The sequence below is a fragment of the Dipodomys merriami genome, unplaced genomic scaffold (assembly GCF_024711535.1).
Source record: "Dipodomys merriami isolate MVZ:Mamm:240054 unplaced genomic scaffold, mDipMer1.0.p SCAF_29, whole genome shotgun sequence".
NCBI lineage: Eukaryota > Metazoa > Chordata > Mammalia > Rodentia > Heteromyidae > Dipodomys > Dipodomys merriami.
The window spans coordinates 1,921,558-1,946,503 of NW_027204381.1; the positions used below are offsets into that span (position 1 = coordinate 1,921,558).

Here is a 24,946-nt window from a genome sequence, read left to right on the forward strand (position 1 = left end):
ATAGTGTCTTTTGTGTAAGCATCAGTCTTTTGAGTTTTTGTTTCCTTTTTAAGTGAATATGAAGCTGTTAAAGGTTGTTACTGTTGCCACTATTGCTGCTGCTGCCTTAAACTTGCTAGGCAGATACTCTACTGCTGAGCCATGCCTCCAGCCCAGCATAGTTGATTTTTATATTTGCCTCATTGTCACTAAGAGTTTGGGGCATCATAGCTTCATAACAGATTTTCAGTTGAATATTGTTAGAATCATGATTCCCCTGTTGATGCCAAAGCTTTATTGAGGTAGTTAAGGTAATGTTTGATCATTGATGTTGTTACTTGCACTGACTTCGTGTGTTCTTCCTCCCTGTCCTCTTCATGCCATAGTGGTGAGGGTGAGTCCATGCACATCCTGACTGTTGATGAGAAGAACAAGTTGGGGGCCAAGATTATCAAGGCAGAGATGATGGGGAATATGGTAAAATCTTATATGTTAATCTGTTGGAGAATAGAGGTTAAATATTTAATGTGTACAAGTGAATTTGGAAGTTCCTTAGCACTGTGCATATGGCATACATTAAAAGTAACTGTGACTGAAAGAAATTTCTAAACATTTCTAGAAACAGTACTATCTTTTTAAAAAATGAGTTGTCTATTTTCTCTATCAGATTTCTGAAATTTATGTTCCAAGGGAACTTTGTGATTTTTACTTTTTAACTTTTCTGTATGCTTTACTATTATCACTTCTAACTTATGGAACAGAATATATTTGAAGGAGTTTAATATATATTACTGTTTTATTTTCCATTTTATTGTATTTTATTTATTTTTGTTTGGGTCTTAGGGCTTGAACTCAGTGTACTGCCCTTGAGCTTTTTTTTTTTTTTTGCTGGTGCTCTACTACTTGAGGCACAGTTCCACTTCTAGCTTTTTGGTAGTTTATTGGAGATAAGAGTATCCTGGGCTTTCCTGCTTGGGCTGGCTTTGAACTGCAGTCCTCAGATCTCAGCCTCCTGAGTAGCTAGGATTGCAGGCATGAGTTGCCAGCTCCTGGACTCCCCATTTTAATTATTTATTACAAGAATATTTATGTTTTCAAAAATGCTAGTTAAGAACCTAAAAAATGGGTGTGGGAAGGTGGCTCAATGGTAGAGTGCTTGCCTTGTATGACTGAGCCCCTGGGTTCGATTCCTCAGCACCACATAAACAGAAAAAGCCGAAAAGTGGTGCTGTGGCTCAAGTGGTAGAGTGCTAGCCTTGCATGCCTGAGCCCCTGGGTTCGATCCCTCAGCACCACATAAGCAAAAAGGGAAAAGCCGGAAGTGGCGCTGTGGCTCAAGTGGTAGAGCGCTAGCCTTGAGCTGAAGAGCTGAGGGACAGCGCCCAGGCCCAGAGTTCAGAGTTCAGGCCCCACAACCGGACCCAAAAAAAAAAAAAAAGGATTGAGGGAATGTGTGTTTGATACTGTGTTAGATCCTTTTATGGGTGAGCTCATTTAATTCTCACAGTAATGTTTAAGACTGAGTTCCCTTGAATGGAATAGAAGCAGGGATGATTTGGTAAGAGCTACTTCATTCATTAGTCCATTCATTGGTTCATTTACTCATTCATTCTCACATGTCTATTATACTAATTGATGTTAAGTTGCACTTGGCAGAATAGCAAAGCCAGATAGTGTTCTATGCCCTGGTATAGCACATTCACTTATGACATATGTATAGGCTCATGTCAAACTCAGATACAAATGATCTTTAAGTAGTTTCATGTTTGGTATACTATCAGCATATTACTCTTTCTTAGGAAAAAAGCAGCTATATACACTCTTTCTGTTTTTATTAGTTGTATATTTAGTGAACAGCATATCTTGCATATACTGATCCCTCCCTTTGAATATAGTTCTTGATGACATTGGATTAAACTTGGCCCAGAAGGTAGTATTATAAGCTAACAACATAAATAAAACATGGATATAAAGTTTGAGTTATGTAAACACTGAAGGATTAATTAAAATACTGAGAGAAAGGTTACCTTATAGAAGGCTACGATGCTAAAAAAAATGCATTTCTTTGTTCATGTAATGGTTGCAGTGAAATGTAAAACTGAGATTTGTTACTTTGTGGTTTGTTGCTTTATGTGTTAGTGTGTTACATAAATTTCTAGGCTAAAAATGGAATACATTCGGAATTTTTAAGTTATATATCAACAGTGAAGAAGAGCATGTTTTAGTTTTTAGGATGGTTTCCTTGTAGCTGCAATAAGTTCATTAAAATGTAATGCACTAAGCTGTGAGTTGGTAGTTGAAGTTAGTTTATAGCAGTATGAGATCTTGGTATGCTGTTTTCCTTTCTGTTGTAGATATTTGAAATACTCTGTAATTAAGAATTTAGAGACATGTCATACTCATTTTGCTTATTTTTCTTTTTGGAGGAATTAGCTGAAAGACTTAAAGCCCAACTTGAAAAGGCAAATAAGTTCAAAGAACCTGTAATGCAGATGTCATCAAAAAAACCAGGGTCGGAGGTGAGTAATAAAACTTACTGTTTGTGTAGGTGCATGATTGCCTGTGTAATCAGTCACCTGTGTAATATTATTTTGCAGCTTCCATATTTTAATATGAGATGTGTCTGCATGCATCTCTGTGTTTCTATGTATGCTTTGCTTGTATCTTCTTAGATTTCACTGAGTTTTCTAATAGAAGCCTAGGTTGGGGGCCAAAAAGACCTGCATTTATTCTAGACTCTGTTACTGTATGTGATGGAAGTCCATACAACCCTTCAGTTCTTTTCCTAAAGACTTAAGAGACTTGAGTTAGGTATCAATTTAATAAGGGACAAATAGTTTCATTCTGTGATTCATTCATCTATTTATTACTGACCAAAACAGTTTAAAACACTTGCCTGCATGAAATGTCCATTTTAATAGAGTTAGAGACAAGGAAACAATAAGATAATAGCTAAATAAACTGCATGGCATAGTAGAAAGTTTTAATCCTATGATGGGGTAGGGATTTGAGTGCATAGGCTGATCCTCACTCAGCAGGGGACTGTGATGCAGAGACCTGCAGTGAGCCAATTATAGCATCTCTGTCTGAACCAAGAGTGCTCGAGGCACAGGGAGCAGAGAATTTAAAGGCCCAGAGATGGGAACGTGTCTGATGTATAGGAAGAATAGCAAGGAAACCAGCAATACTGCAGTGGAGTCATTGAGAAAGAAAGTAGACTTTTATTCTGACCTAGATGAGAAGCTATTATATGAGGTAATGAACATAAAGTTTTGCTGGACAGGTCTACCATTTGATTACTGCTACTAATTCTTTTTTGCTTTAGTTATTATTTAGGTAGAAACTTGTGTTTTTGCCTGAGGCTGGCCATAGACTGCCCTAGGACTGGCACAAAAATTAAAATACAATACAAATGAACTATAGAAAATTGAAATAAAGAACATATGTATTAAGTTCAATAGTATGTGTGTGTTAATGGGTTTTGAAAACTCAGAGCCTTGTTCTTGTGAGGCAAGTACTATACCTTTGAGTCATGGGTTCAACTAGTCATCAGGTTTTTTTTTTGGTGGTGGTGGTGGGGGTGTCGGTCATGGGGCTTGAAATCTGGACCTGGGCTCTGTCCCTCAGCTCTTCAGCCCAATGTACTCTGCCACTTGAGTTACAGGGACACTTGTGGTTTTCTGGTGGTTTATTAGAGATAAGAGTCTTGCAGACTTTCCTGCCCTGGCTGGCTTTGAACTGCAATCTTCAGATCTCAGCTTTCTGAGTAGCTGGGATTATAGGCATGAGCCACTGTTGCCTGGCAGCCATCTTGTTTTTATTGAGATTGAATTAACATAAGATTGCTCTGTTGACTGTTACAGAAGTTTATCAACATTCAGTTTATTTACCTCATCTTGGATTTGTATCAAATATTTCATGGCTGGTATAGTTCTGACTCACACTGTTCTGTGGGCCATACTTCTGGCCATACTTCTCATTGTGGTGATCTAGGAGATCCCTAGGTTTTACAGGTTTTTAAGCAAAGAATAGCATGATACTGCTGTGTTGATACATTGAAGTTGATGACACTATGAATGATAATTAGGTTTCAGTATGGAAGACTGAAAACCAAGGAATTCTAGGATCAGCATTTGAGAGGAAGTTATAAAGGGAGGAATAAGTGAAGGTGGTTTCTGTAATCGTGACAATTTACACAGGGAGTAAATCCCATACGAGGCTGTAAACTTGAAGGCAGAGGCTTTATTTATTTAGGCACATTAAAGAAGAAATACAGTTTTTCATATAATACCTGGTAGACTGCTGCTACTCTACTGTGTCTTAGTGTCTAGAAGAAAGCCTGAAGTTTGCTTTTGTGATTGTACTTTTTAAAATATTAAACATTGTGTATTTCTCTCACTTTTTCTGAAGAGATTATAGTAATTTTATAGTATAGTAATAGAAGTAGTCCACAATATTATGAAAACTAGAATCTTTCTCAGGCTCTTTTGCTATTAAATAGAAGCATTCAGCAATTTCCACAGTTATTTCAAGTTATCTCTAATCATCTTATAGAATGAAGAGCAGCAAGAAGTGATTCTGGTCAGAAGCAATGAGTCTGGGAGTGTATGGCCTGTGGGCACACCAGGAGGGCCGCAGCCAGCCAGAGCAGGAAAGGGGAAGAAACAGAAGGTATGTGTCACATGTCCCTGCTTATTAGGCTTCCTTTTCCCTTAGGTAGAATTCCTTTTTTCTCTTTGGGTTTTTTGTTTAGTTTTGGTTTTTACTTTTTTTGTTGTTGATTGTGGGGCTTGAACTCTGGGCCTGGACACTGTCCCTCAGCTCTTCAGCTCAAGGTGAGTGCTTTACCGCTTCAGCTACAGCGCCACTTCTGGTTTTCTAGTGGTTTATTGGAGATAGGAGTCTCAAGGTCTTTCCTGCCAGGGGTGGCTTTGAAACGCGATCCTCAGATCTCAGCCTCCTGAGTAGCTAGGATTACAGGCGTGAGCCACCAGCACCCGGCTATGCTTTTTACTTTTTATTAAAATATTTGTCCTAGGTTTGTTGTTCTGGAGTTTGCACTCGGTGGGGGGGGGTTTATCACTTGAGCCACAATCTTAAGCCTCAAACCTTAGACTACAAAATATTTCCTTGATTGTAGCTTCCTAATATAAACATTAGACAATAGTAAATTAGGTTATTACTTTTATTCTTAATTATCTCTTTGCCTTTTACAAAATGCATTTTCCCCCCAAAATTATAACATTAAGTGTTTAGTGTATATTTCTTTGGTGTTGAATTTAGTTTCTTACTGCATACTTACTCCATGTCTCTTATGAAAAACCTTGTTCTTCTAGACCCGTTGCCTGGGCTAGACAGCTACTTTGAGACCTGGTGACGGGGTATCCATTCACAGTGAAGTCCTAATTGTGTAGGTGCTGTGAGCCAGCGTGCACCTAATTTACTTTCCCATCTCCTTGCTCCACCAATTAGTTTCTAAGCACTGCCTTGAGGCTTTTGAGCTGAAAACAACAAAGCAATATTGAATTTTCCTATGTTAAGTTTTTGTTTTAAATTTGAAGATCATGCAGATGATAATTGAGTACACCAAAAATCATTTGTTCAAGCTGGGCGCCGGTGGCTCACGCCTGTAATCCTAGCTACTCAGGAGGCTGAGATCTGAGGATCGCGGTTCTAAGCCAGCCCGGGCAGGAAAGTCTGTGACTCTTATCTCCAATAAACCAAAAACCAGAAGTGGCACTGTAGTTCAAATGGTAGAGCCCTCGCCTTGAGCTGAAGAGCGCAGGGACAGTGCCCAGGCCCAGAGTTCAAGCCCCACGACCCACATGCTTGTTGCTTGCCCTTTGAGTGCTTCTGCTGTTAGAGATACTGATTAATTCTTTCCAAAATGGAAATGGAATAGATCCCTCTTCTCATGTCATGGGAGGAACTAGGGCCTGGAAAGGATGTATAAAAGATTAGTAAAGGTTTGAGTATGTGAAGTGACAGAGTTAACAAGGAATCCTTAACTCACTACCATGTGGCACTGAGAGCCCTTTTAAGTTGCATACTGCTGTGCAGTCTAGGTATAGAAGTGAAGAGTGCACACATGTTGATTTAGGACTGGGATATGCTGTTGGAGTCTAAACAAAAGGCAAAAAGACCACAAGGATTTGGAGGCAGAGAGGGATTGAAATAATGGCATTTGAGGTTTAGGCTAGTAAAGAAAAGGATAGCAGTGTTGGGAAAATAATGGTTACGGAGATCTCCAAAAAGTGGAGGGGGGGGGAGACAGATTTTATTTAGGGAATTTTGTCTTAGAAAGGAATAAATACCACTTTTCTGTTCCTTATTTGTATGTGCAACTGACAGAATAAAACTCAGGACCAACTTCAGTGGGGATCAGGAGACCAGCTTAACTTTTGGTAAAGCTGTTAATAGAACCAGGGTTAACTATTAGAAGTGGTGTCTCATCATTTCTGGCCACTGTGTCAGAATAACACAGACAGGTAGTTTAGCAGAAATTTATTCCTAATGGTTCTGGAGACTGGGTGCTGTCAGGATCATGTCTGGTGGGAAATTTATTCCTTATAGTTCTGGAGAATGGGTGCTGTCAGGATCATGTCTGGTAGGCAGGCTTCCTGGTTTCCAGGTGGTGGTTTTCTCATTTTATCCTCATACAGCATGGAACAAAGAAAGAAGAATCCCTGTCTTGTCTTTGTAGAAGTACTAATTTATTCATGATTTTCTACCTTCATTACTTCCCCAAAGACCCTTATCATACTGGGATCTCAGCATTTGAAAGGGGGGAATTAAATAATCACTGCTTTAGAACAGTGATTTTGATATTTCACCTCTGTTTTTTGGTGTACTTTTCATTTCTGGATACCTGCAGCATTCCTTCCACAGTAGCAAGGGATTTGAAATACAAGAAGAAGAGCAGAGCAAAGAAGGGATGGAATAGTTTTGTTTCATCCAAACTTAGAGATCAGATGATGTGGTGCTTCTATCCTGGGAAAGAGAAGAGTACAAGGGAGATGTAATAAGCGTAATTTTTTTACACTTTGAATGGAAGTCTTGCACATAGAAAGAAGCAACTAAAATAGGATAAACTGGTAGGGCATGGTAAGATTTTTACATTTATTAGACTTATAGGTAATCAATCATAAAGACTAATTTAGAGACTTAAATTTTCACTGAATGAATTATGTTTGTTTTGTCCTAGGTTTCAACCCATGAGGGAAAAGAAAGAGTCAGATACTTTCATGATGATGATCACTTAAGTCTAAATGATTTAGTTAGAAATGAAAAGATGGGGACAGCAGAGAATCAGAACAAACTCTTTATGAGAATGGCATCTAAGGTAAGAGGTATTCCTCACCTCACATCTATCCATTATCTACTTTTCAGGGAGATCTGATTCTCTTGATCCTTGGTTTATTTCATTAAATTTTTTTTGTAAGACATACTTGTAGCATATTAAAACAAAATGCACTTGAGATTCTATTTGTTTTTAAATATAGACTCTGGATTACTTAGTTTGGGATCAGATTTTTTTCTTATTTATTTTTTAAAATTTGAGTCAGAGTCTTACTCTGTTGACCAGAGTATTTTTGGGACCCAAAATTCTCCTGTTCCTGCCTCTGAAATAGCTGGGGTTCCAGGCATGCCTCATGCCTAGCACAGAGGGAATTAAATGGTTGGCTTTGGGCTGCTTGTTAATAGTATTGTATTAACATTCTGATAGGTTACTCTCTTTATCCAAATTGTTTTCTTTGTATTAGAGTACGTAGTCCCTTGGTTGTTGCAGCTAAGGGAAATGCAGAAAGAGGCAGCCTTTTCTCCTGTAGCCAAGTGTGTTAATTTTTTCATGATGTTTGGGGGAATGGAATGAAGGTTGATTTGTATATGATAACAGAAGGAAAGCAGTTCATCATAAAGAAGACCACGTTGTATATTAAATGCACAAAACCATATCAACATTACCTATTTGCAGTAGAACCAGTGGGCGTGCAGTAGCTATGGAAGTGTTGATTTGGCATTATGATTTTTTTAGTTCTTCCTGCTTAATATTAACCACAGCATAGTAGACATTTTTCTTGTACCTTGGTTAAGGTATAACAATGATTAAAATTAGCTCTGGTAAAAATTTAAAGTACTACTGAAAGCATGTAAAAATAAAAATACCTGGAATATGTGCCTTTTCTATAAATATTGTGTTTAATATCTTCACTCTTTAAAATTTCATGGACTAATTAGCTGAGTTACTACATTAAAAAAATAACATCATTGGCAGGTAGTTTAAGTAATTCCTTAAAGATACCACATAAGCTCTTTACCCTGTGTTTCTTTCTATTAAGAAACAGTTGCAAAGCATTAGTCTACGATTTTTTCTGTAACGTGTCAGGTGGTAAATATTTTTGGCTTGCTGAACTCACAGCTTTGCTGTTATGGAAAAAAGCAGCCATATATAGTGTGATTATATTCCAACTATTTACAAAACTGTGGCTGGCTTGCTTTGGTCTGTGAGCCATCATTTATTAACTTTTAGATTTAGGATATGTAAATGATAACTACTTTCAGAGCACCTGTCTCTGAACTTGGGTACTTCTGTTATGTATTGATCCTTTGTGGATGGATCTAGGCTAGCAAAAAAGTAGCCAGTCAGGAGTAGCTGGCGTAGGATATTGATCTCATTCATTGTGTGAGATGCTCTACAGGAGGTACACTGGCACACAGAGAGGACAGGATTCTTGGTTAGAGGACTTAGAGGCTAGGAAGGAAAAAAGAAACATCAAATAATGATGAACATGAATTTAGTAGTAAGGATGTATGAACTATTGAGAATGACAAGGGAAAAGTCTTTGGAGCATCAGGAGGGTGCCTTAAATTAAACTGGGGAGCTGTGAAAAGTTTCATGTTGGATGCCATGACTGCTTCCGGGTCAGTATTCAAATTACTGAGCTGTATTTGACACATATTTTACTTTTTGATTTCTATCCTATAATGAGTCATTTCATTTTTACTTTTCACCTTTTTCTTGCTTTCCTAAAATTCAGATTATATTCAGGTTAATTCAGATTATATTCACTTTCTTTTTGGCTATATTTTACCATTAGACCTTAAATGACAGTTCCTCATTATAACCAAGGAAGAAAGGCATCTTGTGTCAAATTGCAACTTTGTTTGGTTAGGAGGATTGTGGTGGTTGTTTTTTTTTGTTTTTTTAAAAAACTTTTTCTATATAAATATTCACTATGTAACTACTGAAAAAGGAATACTAAGAAATATTCAGGAAAAGAAGGGTATATTTGCCCATTTTCTTACTGTACATATGACAGTGTATTTATTGTGATTTTTGTAAAATATAGGCATATTATCTCCCTTTGAAATCATAGAACAAGGAATTTGGTGTTTAGGGAAAGGGTCTTATAATCTTAATTAACCTTCCACGTCAAACGAGGAACCTGAGAATGTAGGAGAACTAACTGCTTCTACAGGATGTTCCGGTTCCCACAGCTACTGAGCTGGAAAAGGCAGCAGCAGAATCCTTACCTTGTAACTCCCATGCCAGCACTTCTCCTTGCACAGTCCTGCCTTTCAAATGACTCATGTTAATTGACAGTCCTTAAGTGCTGCCTAGATCTAATTGTCTTTATCCAACTTCCATTTGTCAGTTGTTGGTATCTGAGAGCAGTGAGTTGTGGATGCTTTGCTCTTTCTTAAAATATGTTGTATTGGCTCCAACGTTTTTAAAATATAAGCTCTTCCATTTAAGATTTCAGACGTCAGTGTTTCCTTAGCAACGTAAACTCAGGCACATCTTGCAATGTATATACATCTTTCCTCATTACTTTTGTTCACACTGTGGGCAATAATTTTTTCTCTATCATTGAGCATTAAAATGGGTTGGAGGAGAGGAGGCTGGAAAGTATAAGAAGAGGGGTAAAGGAGAGGAAAATCTTTTTTTTTTTTTTTTTTGGATCTGGTCGTGGGGCCTGAACTCTGGGCCTGGGCGCTGTCTCTCAGCTCTTCAGCTCAAGGCTAGCGCTCTACAACTTGAGCCACAGTGCCACTTCCGGCTTTTTTCTTTTTGCTTATGTGGTGCTGAGGAATCGAACCTAGGGCCTCAGGCATTCAAGGCAAGCGCTCTACCACTGGGCCACCTTCCCAGCCCCGAGGAAAATCTCTTGTAACTAGGGTTTTACCATAAATTCCAAGAAAGCAAGATGATTTATCACCTAATAATAGACGTTTGTATTTCTGTTGACAAATTTTTCTTTCACTTTTTGTAAACTTAGACTTAATATATTTTAAATCTTATTATATTTTCTGATGGAAGTTATCTTTAAAAATCTGCATTTTATATTTCTGTAATGTACACTGAAAGTGAAATGCTTTGCTCTTTTTTCAGGATACTGTAATGATAACAAATCTTGAGAGATTAACTGCCATATTGTTCTTAAAGGTTTGGCTAGAATAAGATAAGGCATGCTGATGCCATCAAGGGAGCTATGAAGGAAGTCATAGCTCAGATCATGGACTGGGAATTCTGGCTTGGAGGTGCTTTAAGAGTTCATACTCTGAGTGAACCCTGAGGCCCTGGAGGTGGGGGTTGGCCTTTTAGCCATCTTCTAAGAAATGCCCTTTTTTGACTTAATAAGTAAGGGAAGGGGATATGGGATCTCACCATATCTTAAAGAGACAGTTGGGGTTTCCAGCTAAGGATCTTAATACAGTGAATTGAATCCTTCTCATTGGTTTGCTTTCCAGATCCATTGCCTTTAATTTTTCTAAGAACTGTAAATTCTGGCTGTTTTTCATATTCTCAGGGCCCCTGGGTAGGTAGACAAAGCTTGATTTCAGAGCAGACATAGACCAAGAAATCATGGCATTGAGTGTGCTCCGTCCAGACAAATGATATTTACGTACACATACAAATTTGAAGAGAAAAATGTATTTCTTTAGGTTTCAAACACTATAATAGATATAAAGAAAAACAAAGACCTGTGGTTCAAAAAAAAAAAAGATAAGGCATGTTGAAACTGACATCTTGCCACCTTCTTTGGTCATTTCAGTTCCTAGGGTGACTTTTCTCATTCTCAGACAGGTGTAGATATGGGGTAAAATTCAACTTGAAAGAGGCTGTGAAATCATGTATATGTTCCTGTTATATCCCTTGGAGGACATTTGAAACTTGGGTGTCCTAAAATGGAAGAAGTGGTATTTTCCTTTTGTATAGAACTGAAAAGGATGTGGGTATGAATGTAGTCCAAGCTGCTTAACAAAACAGTGGAAACATTCAAACTGCCTAAGACTTTGGTTGACTTTTGATGATTAAACCTAACTTAAAGTCATCATTTCCTTCTTTTAATGCAAGAAATTTTTTTTCACAAAACTTACAGATTCAGGATGACCTTGTACAAGAAACTCTGAACCACTATCTTCTAACTCCCTGTTACTGTTATTTTTGATTTTCAGTTCATGGGGAAAACAGATGGAGACTCTTACACTCTGGATGACATGTTTGTCTCCAAAGCAGCAGAGAGGGGACGGCTTGGTGAAGAGGAGAACCAGAGGAGAAAAGCTATTGCTGAGCACCAGAGTCTCACAGCACGAATGGAAAACTGTCTGTACTGCTGTGATAGCTCTCAGTTTCCCAAACACCTCATTGTTGCAATAGGGACTAAGGTAGGTGATCCAACAGTGATGCGCCGAGGACCAGCCGGTAGGACATGTGCATTTGCCCTCTTCATTGTATGCGTTTAAGATTCCTGAAGTAGGTAGAGCGCTCGCCTTGAGCTGAAGAGCTGAGGGACAGTGCCCAGGCCCAGAGTTCAAGACCCACGACCAACCAAAAAAAAAAAAAAAAAAAAAGATTCCTGAAGTATGTTTTACTTTATTCTTTGTTTCAAATAGTTTTTTTTTTTTCTAAATAACCGTAATTCTTAGAATCTCTTAAAGCAAGAATAAATATTTACATGACATGACATACAGCCTTCTTTGTCATTTATTCTTGTTTTTCCTTTTCTTTTTTGGTCGGAAGGGGAGATCTTAAGCATTATCTGAAGCATGGCAATGAAAATTGAGACTTTTCACTCTAAATTTCCAGCTTACTAGCCATTTTCATTGTTCCATTCTTAAATATAAAAGAAATCCCTTTTTCTTTCTCTTTCTCTCTTTGGTGGCACTAGAGTGTTTGAACTCAAGGCCTTGTGCTTGCATAGACAAGTACTCTGCCTCTTGAGTCATGCCTCCAACTCTTTGTTTTTGTCTTTAAGAATAATTTACCCCCAGGGCTGTCCTGGACCAAGTTCACCTACCTTTGGCTTCTGGGACTCTGATGTGTACTGTCGTACCCAGCTTATTGTCATGGGATCTTGGCAAATTTTTTTGTTGGGATGGCCTCTAACTTCAGTCCTTCTAATCTCTGCCTTCAGAGCAGCTGACATTTGTAAGGTTATTAAATAGGTAGGTTTCATTAGATAGCCGATGAAGGGAACACTTATGCAGCATTCAGACCGGAAAAGGAGTTTATTTACTGAACTGCTGTGGGCGTGTCCCCCCACCTGGTGGAGCCAGGCCAGGACTTACCTAGGCCAGCAAAGGGAAGAGGTGTGGCCAGGTGGGGAAAAGGTATAACCATACTGGATCTGGATGTGACCTCAGGGCCTGGGACCAGGGAGGCCCAGGATGTGATCTAGCAGGAGGGGGTGGAGACTGCTTCCAGGGTTGCCAGTTACCTAGGTAACACAGATACTGGGTAGAAACTTAGCCAAGAGGTAGGGAGGTATCTGGGTAGGGCCTGCATGGCTGGGGCAGAATTTATAGGATTATATGAGAGAGCCATTAAAGAAAAATACCTTTAAAAATGTTAAAATAATGCATGTTGGTGACTCATGCCTGTAATCCAAGCTACTCAGGAGGCTGAGATTAGAGGATCTCAGTTCAGAGCCAACCTAGGCAAGAAAGTCTGCGAGACTCTTACCTCTAATTAACCACCAAAGGCTGGAAATGGAGTTTTCGCTCACATGGTAGAGCAAAAAAGCTAAGAGACAGCTCTGAGGCCCTGAGTTCAATCCCAAGATAGGCAAAAGAAAAAAAATATATAAAATTTCTTATAACCAAATGTACTTTTTTCATTTCATAGGTACCTCTCTTATGACTAGAATGAGTAATGAATTTTTGGAACTTTTCCCCCCTAGGTTTACTTATGTTTGCCGAATTTCCGATCCCTCACGGAGGGGCACTGCCTTGTGGTCCCTTTGCAGCACCACCGGGCTGCTACCTTATTGGATGAAGACATCTGGGAAGAAATTCAGGTCAGCAAGGTCATTTCCTTATCATGGTAAACCTTTTGAGCAGTGTTGAAACTACTGTGCAGAATTCCAACAGGTTTTTTTCAATATTTTGCTGTCTGAGTTTAAACATGAATCACATCATAGGTTTGTATGGTCATGTTTCTCCTGTGCAGCCACCTTTTAGTTTTATTTCCCCTATTCTTGGAAACATCTGTTTACTAAATAAACTATGACAAAGTAATGATTAATTTAAAAAAATCAGTCAAGATTGCTAATCAATGTTTTGTGTAGCATGAAATAACCATGCTTAGTAAGTCAGTCAGAATGAAAGGCATTTCAAGAGATGAAAAAAACTGTGAGAATGAGTGCTTCCTTGGCAGCAGCTGCCATGTTCCTGGCGTGGGATTGGCCTCCTGTTGCTGTGGCTATTCTGTTACCCGCTTTCTTTCTGTTCCTCCCTATAACCCAGCCTAGCTTGTGGAGTCAGAGATCTGTTTCTATGGTTGATTCTTTGTGAGACTGAAGGATACAACATGGATGGAATTACTGCTGAATTCCAGTGTGTGTGACAGCTCAGGACCTCAGAATGACCAAGCAAGAACATCAACTCCTGTTTTTTTAATATTGGACAACTCAGTAGAGGTTACAGGCATCCCTAGTTAGGAAAATGTGAAAATTATAAGATTAAAAAAGAGACTTTGATGTATGCTATTATCTTCAGAATGCTGATAAACATGCCAGGAAAGGACATGTTTTGACTGAATTTTATGAACTTTTCATCTCTTGTCCTTTGGGAGTTTATAAGGTGAAAGTTTAAAAGATTGTTTTATTGTATCCATATCCAAGTTGGAGTAAGAATGCAGATATTTTCCATGTGAAATTTTTCCCCCCCTCAGAATGGGTACTAGTATAGGTAATGTAAGGTAAACTGTATGGAGATTTGGTTTTTAGAATTATTTTAGAACTTTTTTGGGATGTAGTTAAATTTTTTTTCATTTAACTTGGAATAAAAGACATTGCTAAAGTGTTTAAATACTTACAAAAATCTAGTGTTTGTTTTATATAGCTGTAAGAAACTAAGATGTATAATAAAAGCCATTGCAACAGATCATAAGTACATGAATCATTAGTTCTGCCGAAATATATTGAGCATAGTAGTGCAGGCTACATTGCAGGTTAGCTGACTGTGTCAGCCAGGTGCATTGTGGGAAGTTAGGTGAGGGAAGAAAAGCCAAACTTTTTAATGTGAGTAATGGCATTGTAGCTCTTTGTTTGCTAAAAGAAAAACTAGTATTAGAAATGATAAATTACTCTAGCCTAGTAAACTAATGAAATTCCTGAATGCTAGTGCAGTTAAGGAAATATAATTTATTTGGCTTTTGTTTTTACTCTCAAATATTTATGAAAATGCAAATTAATTATTCTTTGTGAATGTCCTTATAGTTACTTGCCAGTTTATTGGACATATCTATAGTTTTTAAAAAATTTATTATTTAATATATTAAAAGTGGTTTGACTTAACGAAAAATGTTTGAAAACACAGGAACCTTTTTTTTTTTTTTTTTTTGGTCGGTCGTGGGGCTTGAACTCTGGGCCTGGGTGCTGCCCTCAGCACTTCAGCTCAAGGCAAACACCCTATACCACTTGAGCCACAGTACCACTTCCAGTTTTCTGGTGGTTAATTGGAGATAAGAGACTCATGTACTTTCCTGCCTGGACTGGCTTTGAACCCCCATGATCCTTAGATCTCAGCCTCCTGAGTAGCTAGGATTACAGGTGTGAGCCACCAGCACCTGGCTGTAGGAACCATTTTTTTCAAGTTTTGGTTTTTTTAAAATAACAGTTTTCTATAAATATTAATATTGAATCTTAGACTTACTTAGTAGAAAATACAAAGATAATTTCCAGCAAAGCATCCTTGGTTAGTCATAAATTTCAGGTAAGTTAGATCCAAATTGCTAGTTTTATCAAATATATAATGGTATTTGCCCTCTTTTAAATTTATTCTTACCACTTTGAAAGATATGCTTGAGCTTGTACTGTAGTGAGACTGTATATCCCCTTTTTAAATAACCAGATACCTTTATTCAAGTAGGTTTTTGCAATTTAATAGATTATTTCATTGTCATTTTTAGATAACTGTATTTATACATGTTCTATGTTAAAAACTTGAATAAAGTATAGCATTAATATATAATTAGTCTTAGTGTTAATATTTTTAAGGAAAATATTTAAATTAATTATAGCATATAGTTAGCCTTATATAGTTTGATAATTTAAAGAAAATTAATTTTAATTTTAAAATTCATAAAATTATACATATGCAGTTGATTCTTTAAATAATGTGCCTTTATTGCAAATTGTAGACTGATGCATTCTACTGGCTAGACTGGAGGAATTGTGGTTCAAATGCACTAATTAAATGGAGAATGGGCAATTAGATGAGAAATGACAGTTTAGGTATGTGGAAAATAAGGTTTACCCCCAAAATGAAGTGTATTCTACTAGGGATATAGGAACATCATGCTATCCCCATTATTTTTGTGTTTACAGCTCTCTGAAATAAAAATAGCTTTGGTATGCCTTTTGATAATGAACTACAAAAAGTTTCCTCATTATCTAATTGTTAAATAACCTAAAATATTAGTAAAATATGTATATTGGATTTATATGTTCAGCTTGAAGAAAATTGTTAAACTGATAATTTTAACATCTTTCTCAGACATCATAGAGATGTGCTTAAATTTATGTGCTTTGGTTTTTCCCTTTTAGATGTTTAGGAAATCCCTTGTAAAGATGTTTGAAGGTATGGGATTGGACTGCATTTTTTTAGAAACGAACATGAGCATGAAGAAGCAGCATCACATGGTTTATGAGTGTATTCCTCTCCCGAAGGAAGTGGGTGAGATGGCCCCTATCTATTTTAAGGTACACCTGAGTGCAGGCTTGTCACACATACTCACCTTCTTTGCTACAGTACTGTTTTATGGATACAGTTATCTCTAGTCATGCATTTTTTCTCCATTACATAGCAAATTTTATATTAAAGAAATAAGGTCAAATACAAAACAATCTGCAAATAAGTTTTCTGTTAACAGAAATTTGGACTTTAATTTTTTTATTAGTGTATATTGTACCAAGAATAGTGTTTCATTATGACATTTCAGTGCATGTGTCTAATGTGCTTTGGTCGTACACTGTCTACCACTCTCCCTCATTGCCCTCCCCTTTCTTCCCCTTCTACATCCCTACTGGTTCCCTGTTTCTTTCATGTTCCCAGATTATACATATGAGAGAAAACGTGATACTAGTCTTTGTGGGACAGCTGTCTTGTTTCACTTAACATGGTGACCTTTACTTTCCATTTCCTGCAAGTTACCTAGTTTTATTTTATTTTTCTATGGCTGACTAATACCCTTCCATTCATCTATTGATGGACATCTGGGCCTATTCCATAGTTTGGCAGTTGTGAATAATACATGATAAATGTGGTACATAGTATCTCTATACACAATTCTTCTGGTATATACCCAGAAGTTGGGTATATTTTGATTATTTTTTGAGAGGCGTGTGTGTGTGTGTGTGTGTGTGTGTGTGTGTGTGTGTGTGTGTGTGTGTGTGTGTGTGTGTGTGTGTGTGTGTGTGTGTGTGTGTGTTGTGTTTGTGTTTGTGTGTGTGTGTGTGTGTGTGTGTGTGTGTGTGTGTCTGTCTGTCTGTCTGTCTCCAGGGACTGAACTCAAGACCTCATACTTCCTAGCAGGCACTCTCTTCTTAAACTATGCTTTCAGCCTTTTTTTGCACTAGTTATTATTTTTGTAATACTGGTCTTGGGTCTTCAACTGAGTGCTGTATCTGAGCCTACCCCCCCCCCCCCCCAAGGCTGTGTTCTACTGTTTGAGCTATACTCCACTTCTGGCTTTTGGTGGTTAATTAGAGATGAGTCTCACAGGCTTTCCTACCCAGGCGGGCTTTGAACTGTGTTCCTCATATCTCCTGAGGAGATAGGATTACAAGCATGAGCCACTGGTGCCTGGCTTGCTCTGGCTATTTATTTTATTTTATTTTCCATTAGTACTGGGGCTTGAACTCTGGGCGGGGAGCTGTCCCTGAGCTTCTTTTGCTCAAGGCAAGTACTCTACCACTTGAGCCACAGCATCACCACTTCCGGCTACTTTTTAGTAGTTTATAGGAGATGTGAGTCTAACAGAATTTCCTGCCTGGGCTGGCTTTGAACCATGATCCTCAGATCTCAGCCTCCTGAGTAGCTGGGATTATAGGCATAAGCCATTGGAGCCCTGTGTACTGGTTATTTTTGAGAGAAGATTTTACTTGCTGGCCAGGAGCACACATGGACCATGATTTGCCTATTTTATGCTCCCTACATCCGTGGGATAACAGGAGTATGCCCACCTTCTTTGGAGATGGAGTCTCACAGATTTTTCTGCCTGGACTGGCCTAGAACTGTCCTAGAACTTATATTCTTTTCATCTCAGCTTCTCATGTTATCTGGGATAACATGTGCACATATCTGTATCATGTGGGTTTTTGGCTAGCGCTGTGATCTTCCTTATCTCAGCTTCCGAAGTACTAAAGTTAGTGTGAGCCACTCATACCCAGTATATTTTTAATGTTTTTGAGGAACCTCTATACTGGTTTCTATAATGACTGGCAATTACATTTTTCCATCAGCAGTGAATTAAGGATTCCTTTTCCTCCTGCAGTCTCCTAATATTTTTCTTTTTCCTTGATGATAGCCATTCTGAAGGAGTGAGATGTTTTGTGATTTTGTGGTGGCTTCAGTTATTCATTGGCCATTTGTATCTCTTCATTTGAAAAGTGTTTGCTGAATTCAGTTGCCCACTTGGACTATTTACCCTTTTGGTTTTTTTAGTTTTTTTTTTTTTTGAGTACTTTCTTTATTCTAGTCATTGGCCAATGCCAGATGAATATCTGGCAAAGACTTTTCTCTCATTCTCTAGTATGTCTCTACTCTTTGGATTACTTCTTTGGCTGAAGATAAACTTTTTAATTCAAAGCAATCATCATTCGTTAATTTTTTTTTTTTTTTTTTTTTTTTTGGTCCGGTCATGGGGCCTGAACTCTGGGCCTGGGCACTGTCCCTCAGCTCTTCAGCTCAAGGCTAGTGCTCTACCACTTGAGCCACAGCGCCACTTCCGGCTTTTTTCTTTGTGCTTATGTGGTGCTGAGGAATCGAACCCAGGGCCTTGAGCATGCAAGGCAAGCGCTCTACCACTGAGCCACCTTCCCAGCCCCATTCGTTAATTTTTGCCCTTATTCTGAGTCGTATTCAGAAAGTTCTTGCCTGTGCCTGGATCTTTATGTATTGACCCTGTGTTTTCCTCCAATGCTGTCAGAGTTTCAGGTCTCAAATTAAGGTCTTAGATTCATTTTGAGGTTTTTGTTTTTTGTTTTTTTAGAGGATTAATGGGATCTTGACTGCTCAGTTTTTAAAAAACATGCTTGCTTAGACATATAAATATTCTATGAAACAGTAACTTTTAATTCCTATTTTAATTTCTCATTTCTCTAGTGAAATTAGTGTTTTTTATTTTATTTTATTTATTTATTTTTTATTTTGAAAATACTGTACAGAGGGGTTACAATTAGATGGGCAAGATAATGAGTACATTTCTTATCAAGCATTGTAGCCTCCTCCTTTGTTTCCCCTTCCCATCCCTTCCCAGTCTTCCCCCGCCCTCCCCCCCCAATCCTCCCCAAAATTAGTGTTTATCAAGAGGTATTTTCAGGTCAAAATTGTAGTCATAAGTACAGTACAATCAAGGAGAAATGGAACCAAGATAACATGCAAAACTACAAATCACATTTGCTAAGATATTTATATATGTAAACTTTAGTGTTAATACCTTTTTGTGCTACTTAGAAAAAAAGTTGACTATAAAATCAAGGCAGTCCAGGGGCTTGGAATGTGGCTTAGTGGTAGAGTGCATGCATTGAAGCCCTGGGTTTTATTCCTCAGTACCAGAAAAAGCCAGAAATGGTGCTGTGGCTCAAGTGGTGGAGTGCTAGCCTTGAACACAGAGAGGCTTAGTGGCCTTGAGTTTGAGCACCAGGACTGGAAAGCAGTCCTGTTATAAGATCTCTAGTTAAGACTACTGATTTATTTTAAATGGTCTCTGTATTTGCTACCCTGTTACTTGTCATTTAACAAATGGCTATTTTTTAGAAAGCCATAATGGAATCTGATGAAGAGTGGTCCATAAACAAGAAGTTGATCGATCTGTCTTCAAAAGACATCAGAAAGTCTGTAAGTATTAATTTATATTATGATATAAGAAATCAGTCAGGATCTTCATTAATTTTGACATCTTAGTTAAGAAATAGGCCATTGGGTGGGATCCCTGTGGCCTGCCTGTTCCACAGGCCAAGCCTGCCTGGATGAGCTAGTTTATTATTTTTTAAATTTTTTTTATTGTTATTGTAAAGGTGATGTACAGTAAGGTTATGGCTACATGACTCAGATAAAGAGTACATTTCTTTTTTTAACAGAGTTGTCTCCTTAGTTCAGGGGTTAGTGCACTGGTCTTGTACTAGGTCTTATTGGAACACAGACTATGCCTTTGTTTCAGGATAGCCTGTGGCTGCTTTCACACTGCAAAACAGACTTAAGTAGTCCTGAGGAGACTGGTTGATCTGCAAAGCCTGCAATGTTTTATCATATGACCCCTTTTCAGAAAAGTTTGCCACATTTCCCACCCCCATTCTAGTATCACTAGAATGTTTCTCCTTCATTTATTCTTTTAGAAAATAGACTAACAGGATTCCTCATTATACTTACATCCCAGTCAGAAGATTCAAATTTCACTGCATTATTGATGATACATAGTTTTACTTTAAGAGTGAAATACCATCTACAATTTTTTCCTTTGCAGATGAGTTGAGTCAGACAATATATTTTAAAAAAATAAAAGAAAAACAAAAACTGTCCAAAGTGTCTGCTTTACTTCTTTTATGTATTAGATTATAGAAAACACTATATGATTTAGACACATTTTGTGCTCAAGTTTTTTTCACTTCTTAAGCCATAATTTTCTGTGGCATTAAATATTCTTCAGAAAATGTAAACTTTAAGAAAAATAGGTTATTCCCCATTTTCTATATTGTATATACAGTTTTCATACCAATTAACTATCTAGAATTTATTGTTTGGTTTTAAAACCAAGATGAATACCTGATTGAAGTAGCAAGAGGTCTTGTTAACTTAACTAAAATGTGAAATAAAAAGCACAGTTCATGTGAGAATGGCAGTTATCTATTTGACATTAGAACCTTTCTTTGAAGATCAGAGGGGAGGAAACCAAGTGCCCTCTAGCTCTAGGACCTGTGATTATGTGGGTGGACTTGTGAATGGAACTCATCTGCAAGAATTCCAAGGAGGTCATTCTTAGTATAACCAACTTTCTGTGTCTTCTTAAAACAATAAATGTGGCTGAATATGGATTGAACAAATCTTGAGTTACTTTAGCATTTTTAAGTCTGAAAAAGCCTCATTATCGTTCCTTTAAAAGCTTTATGTGCTTAGTAGTTCCATAAGGTTTTTTAAAAATATTTTTTGCCTGCATCTTTTCCCTTGGTATATTTTAAGCTTATAATAGAGATTCACATATTTGTAATTCATTCTTTTTTTTTTTTAAGTTAAGATTTTCTTTGCCATCATGGTTGTTAGTTTCCCCTTGTCTACCCATTGTGCTTACTCTTACTAGGTCTTTTCATTTCTTGCAGCGTGCAAGAAGCCTATAGCTGTAGATGAGGAAAACAGAGATGGGGTTTCCCTAACTGTTTTGCCTGATCTGGTCTCAAACCATTGTCTCCTAATATCTATCTCCTGCATATCTAAGATCACAGGCATAAGTCACTATGTCCAATCAAGGGCAAAAAACTTTCAGGGATATAAGATATACTTAATTTGTAGAGAAAGAAAGAAATTATGGCCTTCCCAGTCAACATGTAGCTTAATTACTGTGTGTGTGTGTGTGTGTGTGTGCATGTGCGTGTGCGTGTGTGTGCGTGTGTGTGAGTGTGTGTGTGTGTGTGTGTGTGTGTGTAAAAAGGAGATGATAATGAGAGTTAATCCTGGAACGTTTGAAATGACTGTAAATATTGCTCTGACAATCTCAACAGTAAATAATTTATGGTTGTTCTTATTTATCTTCGGCAAATATATCAGAGTAAAGTCTTTAGGTATATCATAAACAAATCTCCATTTTTTTGGCCAAGCCCCTCTTCCTAATCTTCATATAAGTAAACATGAGAAAGTATAACCTCATTTTTTATTTGTGTAGTCTTCAAAAAGTTTTTCTGTGGTCATATAAAAAATACTTACGGGCTGGGAAGGTAGCTCAGTGGTAGAGCGCTTGCCTTGCATGCCTGAGGCCCTGGATTCGATTCCCCACCACCACATAAGCAAAAAGAAAAAAGGCCGGAGGTGGCGCTGTGGCTCAAGGGGTAGAGCACTAGCCTTGAGCTGAAGAGCTGAGGGACAGCGCCCAGGCCCTGAGTTCAGGCCCCACGACCGGACCCAAAAAAAAAAATACGTCCTATTTTTCCTATTTTCTCCAAAGATAGGACAATAATGGGTTATGATTATAATTGCTGGATAAGATGAAGAATTGTCTGACTGAAACCCTATCAAAATGAAACCTTTTACTTAGCAAATTAGGTCATTGCTTAGGTATCTCTAGAATTAGAAATTTATTGTATGCATTTATCTTGAGAATGCTCAGTTGCTGTCCTGTCTGATATCTGAGAGCAGGATGGGGAGCTTTATAATTTCATTGTTATGCATCTATTCCTTTAGGTACCCAGGGGCTTACCTTACTTCTCTGTGGACTTTGGCCTCCAAGGAGGATTTGCCCATGTCATTGAAGATCAACACAAATTCCCTCATTACTTTGGAAAGGTATGTTTACAAATAGGATTCATTTCCAGCGGTTAACACTTTTAAGGGGGAGGGGGGAATTTGAGGCACAAGGAACAGTGAAATTGTGAATGTTGCTCCATACAATTCTTTGAGAAGCTACAGAGAATATAGCTTGTACCAGTGACTGAAGCAGGGAACAGTGTTCATGTCAAACTAGAGACTAAATGATCTCACTTCTGCATTTGTGGATAAGCAAGGTACAGTCCAAGAATGTGTGATTCATTTTATAAGATGGTTTCTGGGCACATAGTGTAGGGTCCAGGTCTTTTGATTGCCAATACTTTCTTTCAGAAACAGATTGTTTTTTAAGAGTATATTCCTTAAATTGAAGGTCTTCTGGGTATCTGTAAGTTTGTGTCAGGAACTGAAATGAAATTAATGAAGCAGCTGAAATAAGTGAAAAAAGGTAACAAAATTGACAAGTTGCCTGATAGGATATACAGCTGGGATTCAAAAACCTTAGGGTTAGCATCTTAAAATTAATTGAAAACAAGGTTTTTTTTTTTACTTGAAACTGGTATTTATGCAACATTTTAAACATGGAGTGCTTCTTAATACTACATTTAATAGGAATAAACAATTTCATTATTGTTTTTACATGTACATGTTTGATATTTTCTCATTCTTTAAAAGGAAATCATCGGTGGGATGCTGGATCTAGAACCAAGACTTTGGAGGAAGGGGATCCGAGAAAGCTTTGAGGATCAGAGGAAGAAAGCTCTGCAGTTTGCTCAGTGGTGGAAACCATATGACTTCACCAAAAGTAAAACACAATGATGTGAAATGTCTCAGTTTCAGCTGCTTCTTCAGATCCCATTCAGTTTTATATCCTCTGCATCTACCTGAACGACTGAGACTCAGGGCTTAGGAGACAGTAGCAGCAGAGGACTCCTCTGGGATTTCTGACAGCGTGCCCTACCGGCGGAATGTGTCCCTTCTTCCTCACCTGGTCCTGGGGACTTCTTTATAATGACTGTGGAGTAAGGTGGAGACACACTGGATGGTCTGTCTCCATTCCTGTTTTGTACCTACTTTCTGTGTCCTAAATGATTCAGTTAATCTAGAGAAACCCTTTTGGGAAAAGGGAGGGGGCTAAGGAAGCCTAGAAAGAAAGGTTTTAGAGGAAAATGAGTCTACTTTCAGGTAGCTGAGTCTACTGCCTGGCTCCTTTTGTACTTTTTACAATAAGACTTGATGTGTTCTATTTTCATACAATTTTATTGAAGATCTCTTTTAAGTTCCTGCCAGTACCATATAATATCACCATGCATTCTCTTTGTTAAAGGAAGGAGAATATCTGAAAACTATTAGAGAATTAAATGGTGATGAAAATATAATGTATTCACACTTCAAATGTGTTTCCATTTCTAGACTTTAAAAATTTTAAATGTTGGTGCATTTAAAGTAATTGTTCCATAATTTACAGTTCCTTGGGGTTATGAATTCTTTGTCAGAAGTCTTCCATTCTGTAGGCTGTCTGGTGACTATTTGGTGTGCAGAAACTTGTTAGTTTGCTTGAGTCCCATTTGCCAATCCTTACTCTTATTTCCTGAGCAATTGGGGTTCTATTCTGGAAGTTACTGCTTATGTCAATATGTTCTAGTGTTTTTCTTCTTTCCTATAATACTTTCAAAATTTCAATTCTTACTTTAGGATCTTCATTCACTTCAGATTGATACTAGTATAGAGTGAGATAAGGATCTAGTTTCAGTCTTCTACATGTGGACTTATATTTTTCCCAGCACCATTTGTTGAAAAGCTCTTTTCTTCAATATATGTTTAGGGTTCCTTTGTCAAAAATCAGATGGTTGTAGCTGCGTGGGTTTCTTTTATTAATTTTTATTTATTTTATTTATGTTTTGGTCTGGTCATGGGGCCTGAACTCTGGGCCTGGGCGCTGTCCCTCAGCTCTTCAGTTCAAGGCTAGTGCTCTACCACTTGAGGCTCAGCGCCACTTCTGGCTTTTTTCTTTTTGCTTATGTGGTGCTGAGGAATCGAACCCAGGGCCTCATGTATGCAAGGCAAGTGCTCTACCATTGAGTCACCTTCCCAGCCCCAGCTGCATGGATTTCTAGGAATTCTTTTCCTACCAGTATCAGCCTGTTTTTTGTGTGTGTGTGGGGTGTGTGTGTGTGTGTGTGTGTGTGTGTGTGTGTGTGTGTGTGTGTGTGTGTGTGTGTGTGTGTGTGTGTGTGTGTGAGTGTGTGTGTGTGTGTGTGTGTATGTACCATGTGGTGTGTGTGTGTGTGTGTGTGTGTGTGTGTGTTTATACCATGACTGCAGTACAATTTGAACACTAGTATTGTAATACCTCCAACAGTTCTTTTTTTTCTCCCTCAAGATTACTTTGGCTACTTGGGTTCTTTTATACTACCATATGAATTTTAGGGTTGATTTTTCTATTCTTGTAGAAAATGACATGGAGATTTTGTTGGGATAGATTGAATCTAGATTATTTTTAGTAGTCTAGCCATTTTTATGACTCTGATAGGTCTTTCTATCTTCTATTTCAGTCTTCTGTTTCCTTCTTCAAGGTTCTATTACTTTCATTGTAGAGGTCTTTCACTTCCTTGTTTAAGTTTATTCCTAGGTATTTTATTTATTTTATATAGGCTATTGTGAATGGAATTTTCCCCTGATTTCTTTCTAAGCCTATTTATTGTGTACAGAAATACTAGTGATTTTTACATAATGATTTTATATCCTGCTACATTGCTGGAAGTGATTA

At 37.8% G+C, this 24,946-nt stretch overlaps 1 protein-coding gene across 2 annotated transcripts in view; it reads left to right on the forward strand.

The window, feature by feature from the left end:
* The window catches only part of LOC138838816 (CWF19-like protein 2), a 40,629-nt gene extending 16,188 nt beyond the window's left edge, over window positions 1-24,441 (forward strand). For both annotated transcript variants that reach the window (XM_070038171.1, XM_070038173.1), the window contains exons 9-18: window positions 366-456; window positions 2,406-2,498; window positions 4,534-4,650; window positions 7,184-7,321; window positions 11,440-11,649; window positions 13,164-13,280; window positions 16,032-16,187; window positions 19,465-19,545; window positions 22,096-22,197; window positions 22,852-24,441. In XM_070038171.1, the coding sequence (XP_069894272.1) occupies window positions 366-456; window positions 2,406-2,498; window positions 4,534-4,650; window positions 7,184-7,321; window positions 11,440-11,649; window positions 13,164-13,280; window positions 16,032-16,187; window positions 19,465-19,545; window positions 22,096-22,197; window positions 22,852-22,995 (1,249 nt within the window). In that variant the 3' untranslated portion in view covers window positions 22,996-24,441. The remainder of the gene's footprint in view (window positions 1-365; window positions 457-2,405; window positions 2,499-4,533; window positions 4,651-7,183; window positions 7,322-11,439; window positions 11,650-13,163; window positions 13,281-16,031; window positions 16,188-19,464; window positions 19,546-22,095; window positions 22,198-22,851) is intronic.
* Window positions 24,442-24,946: the final 505 nt, after the last annotated feature.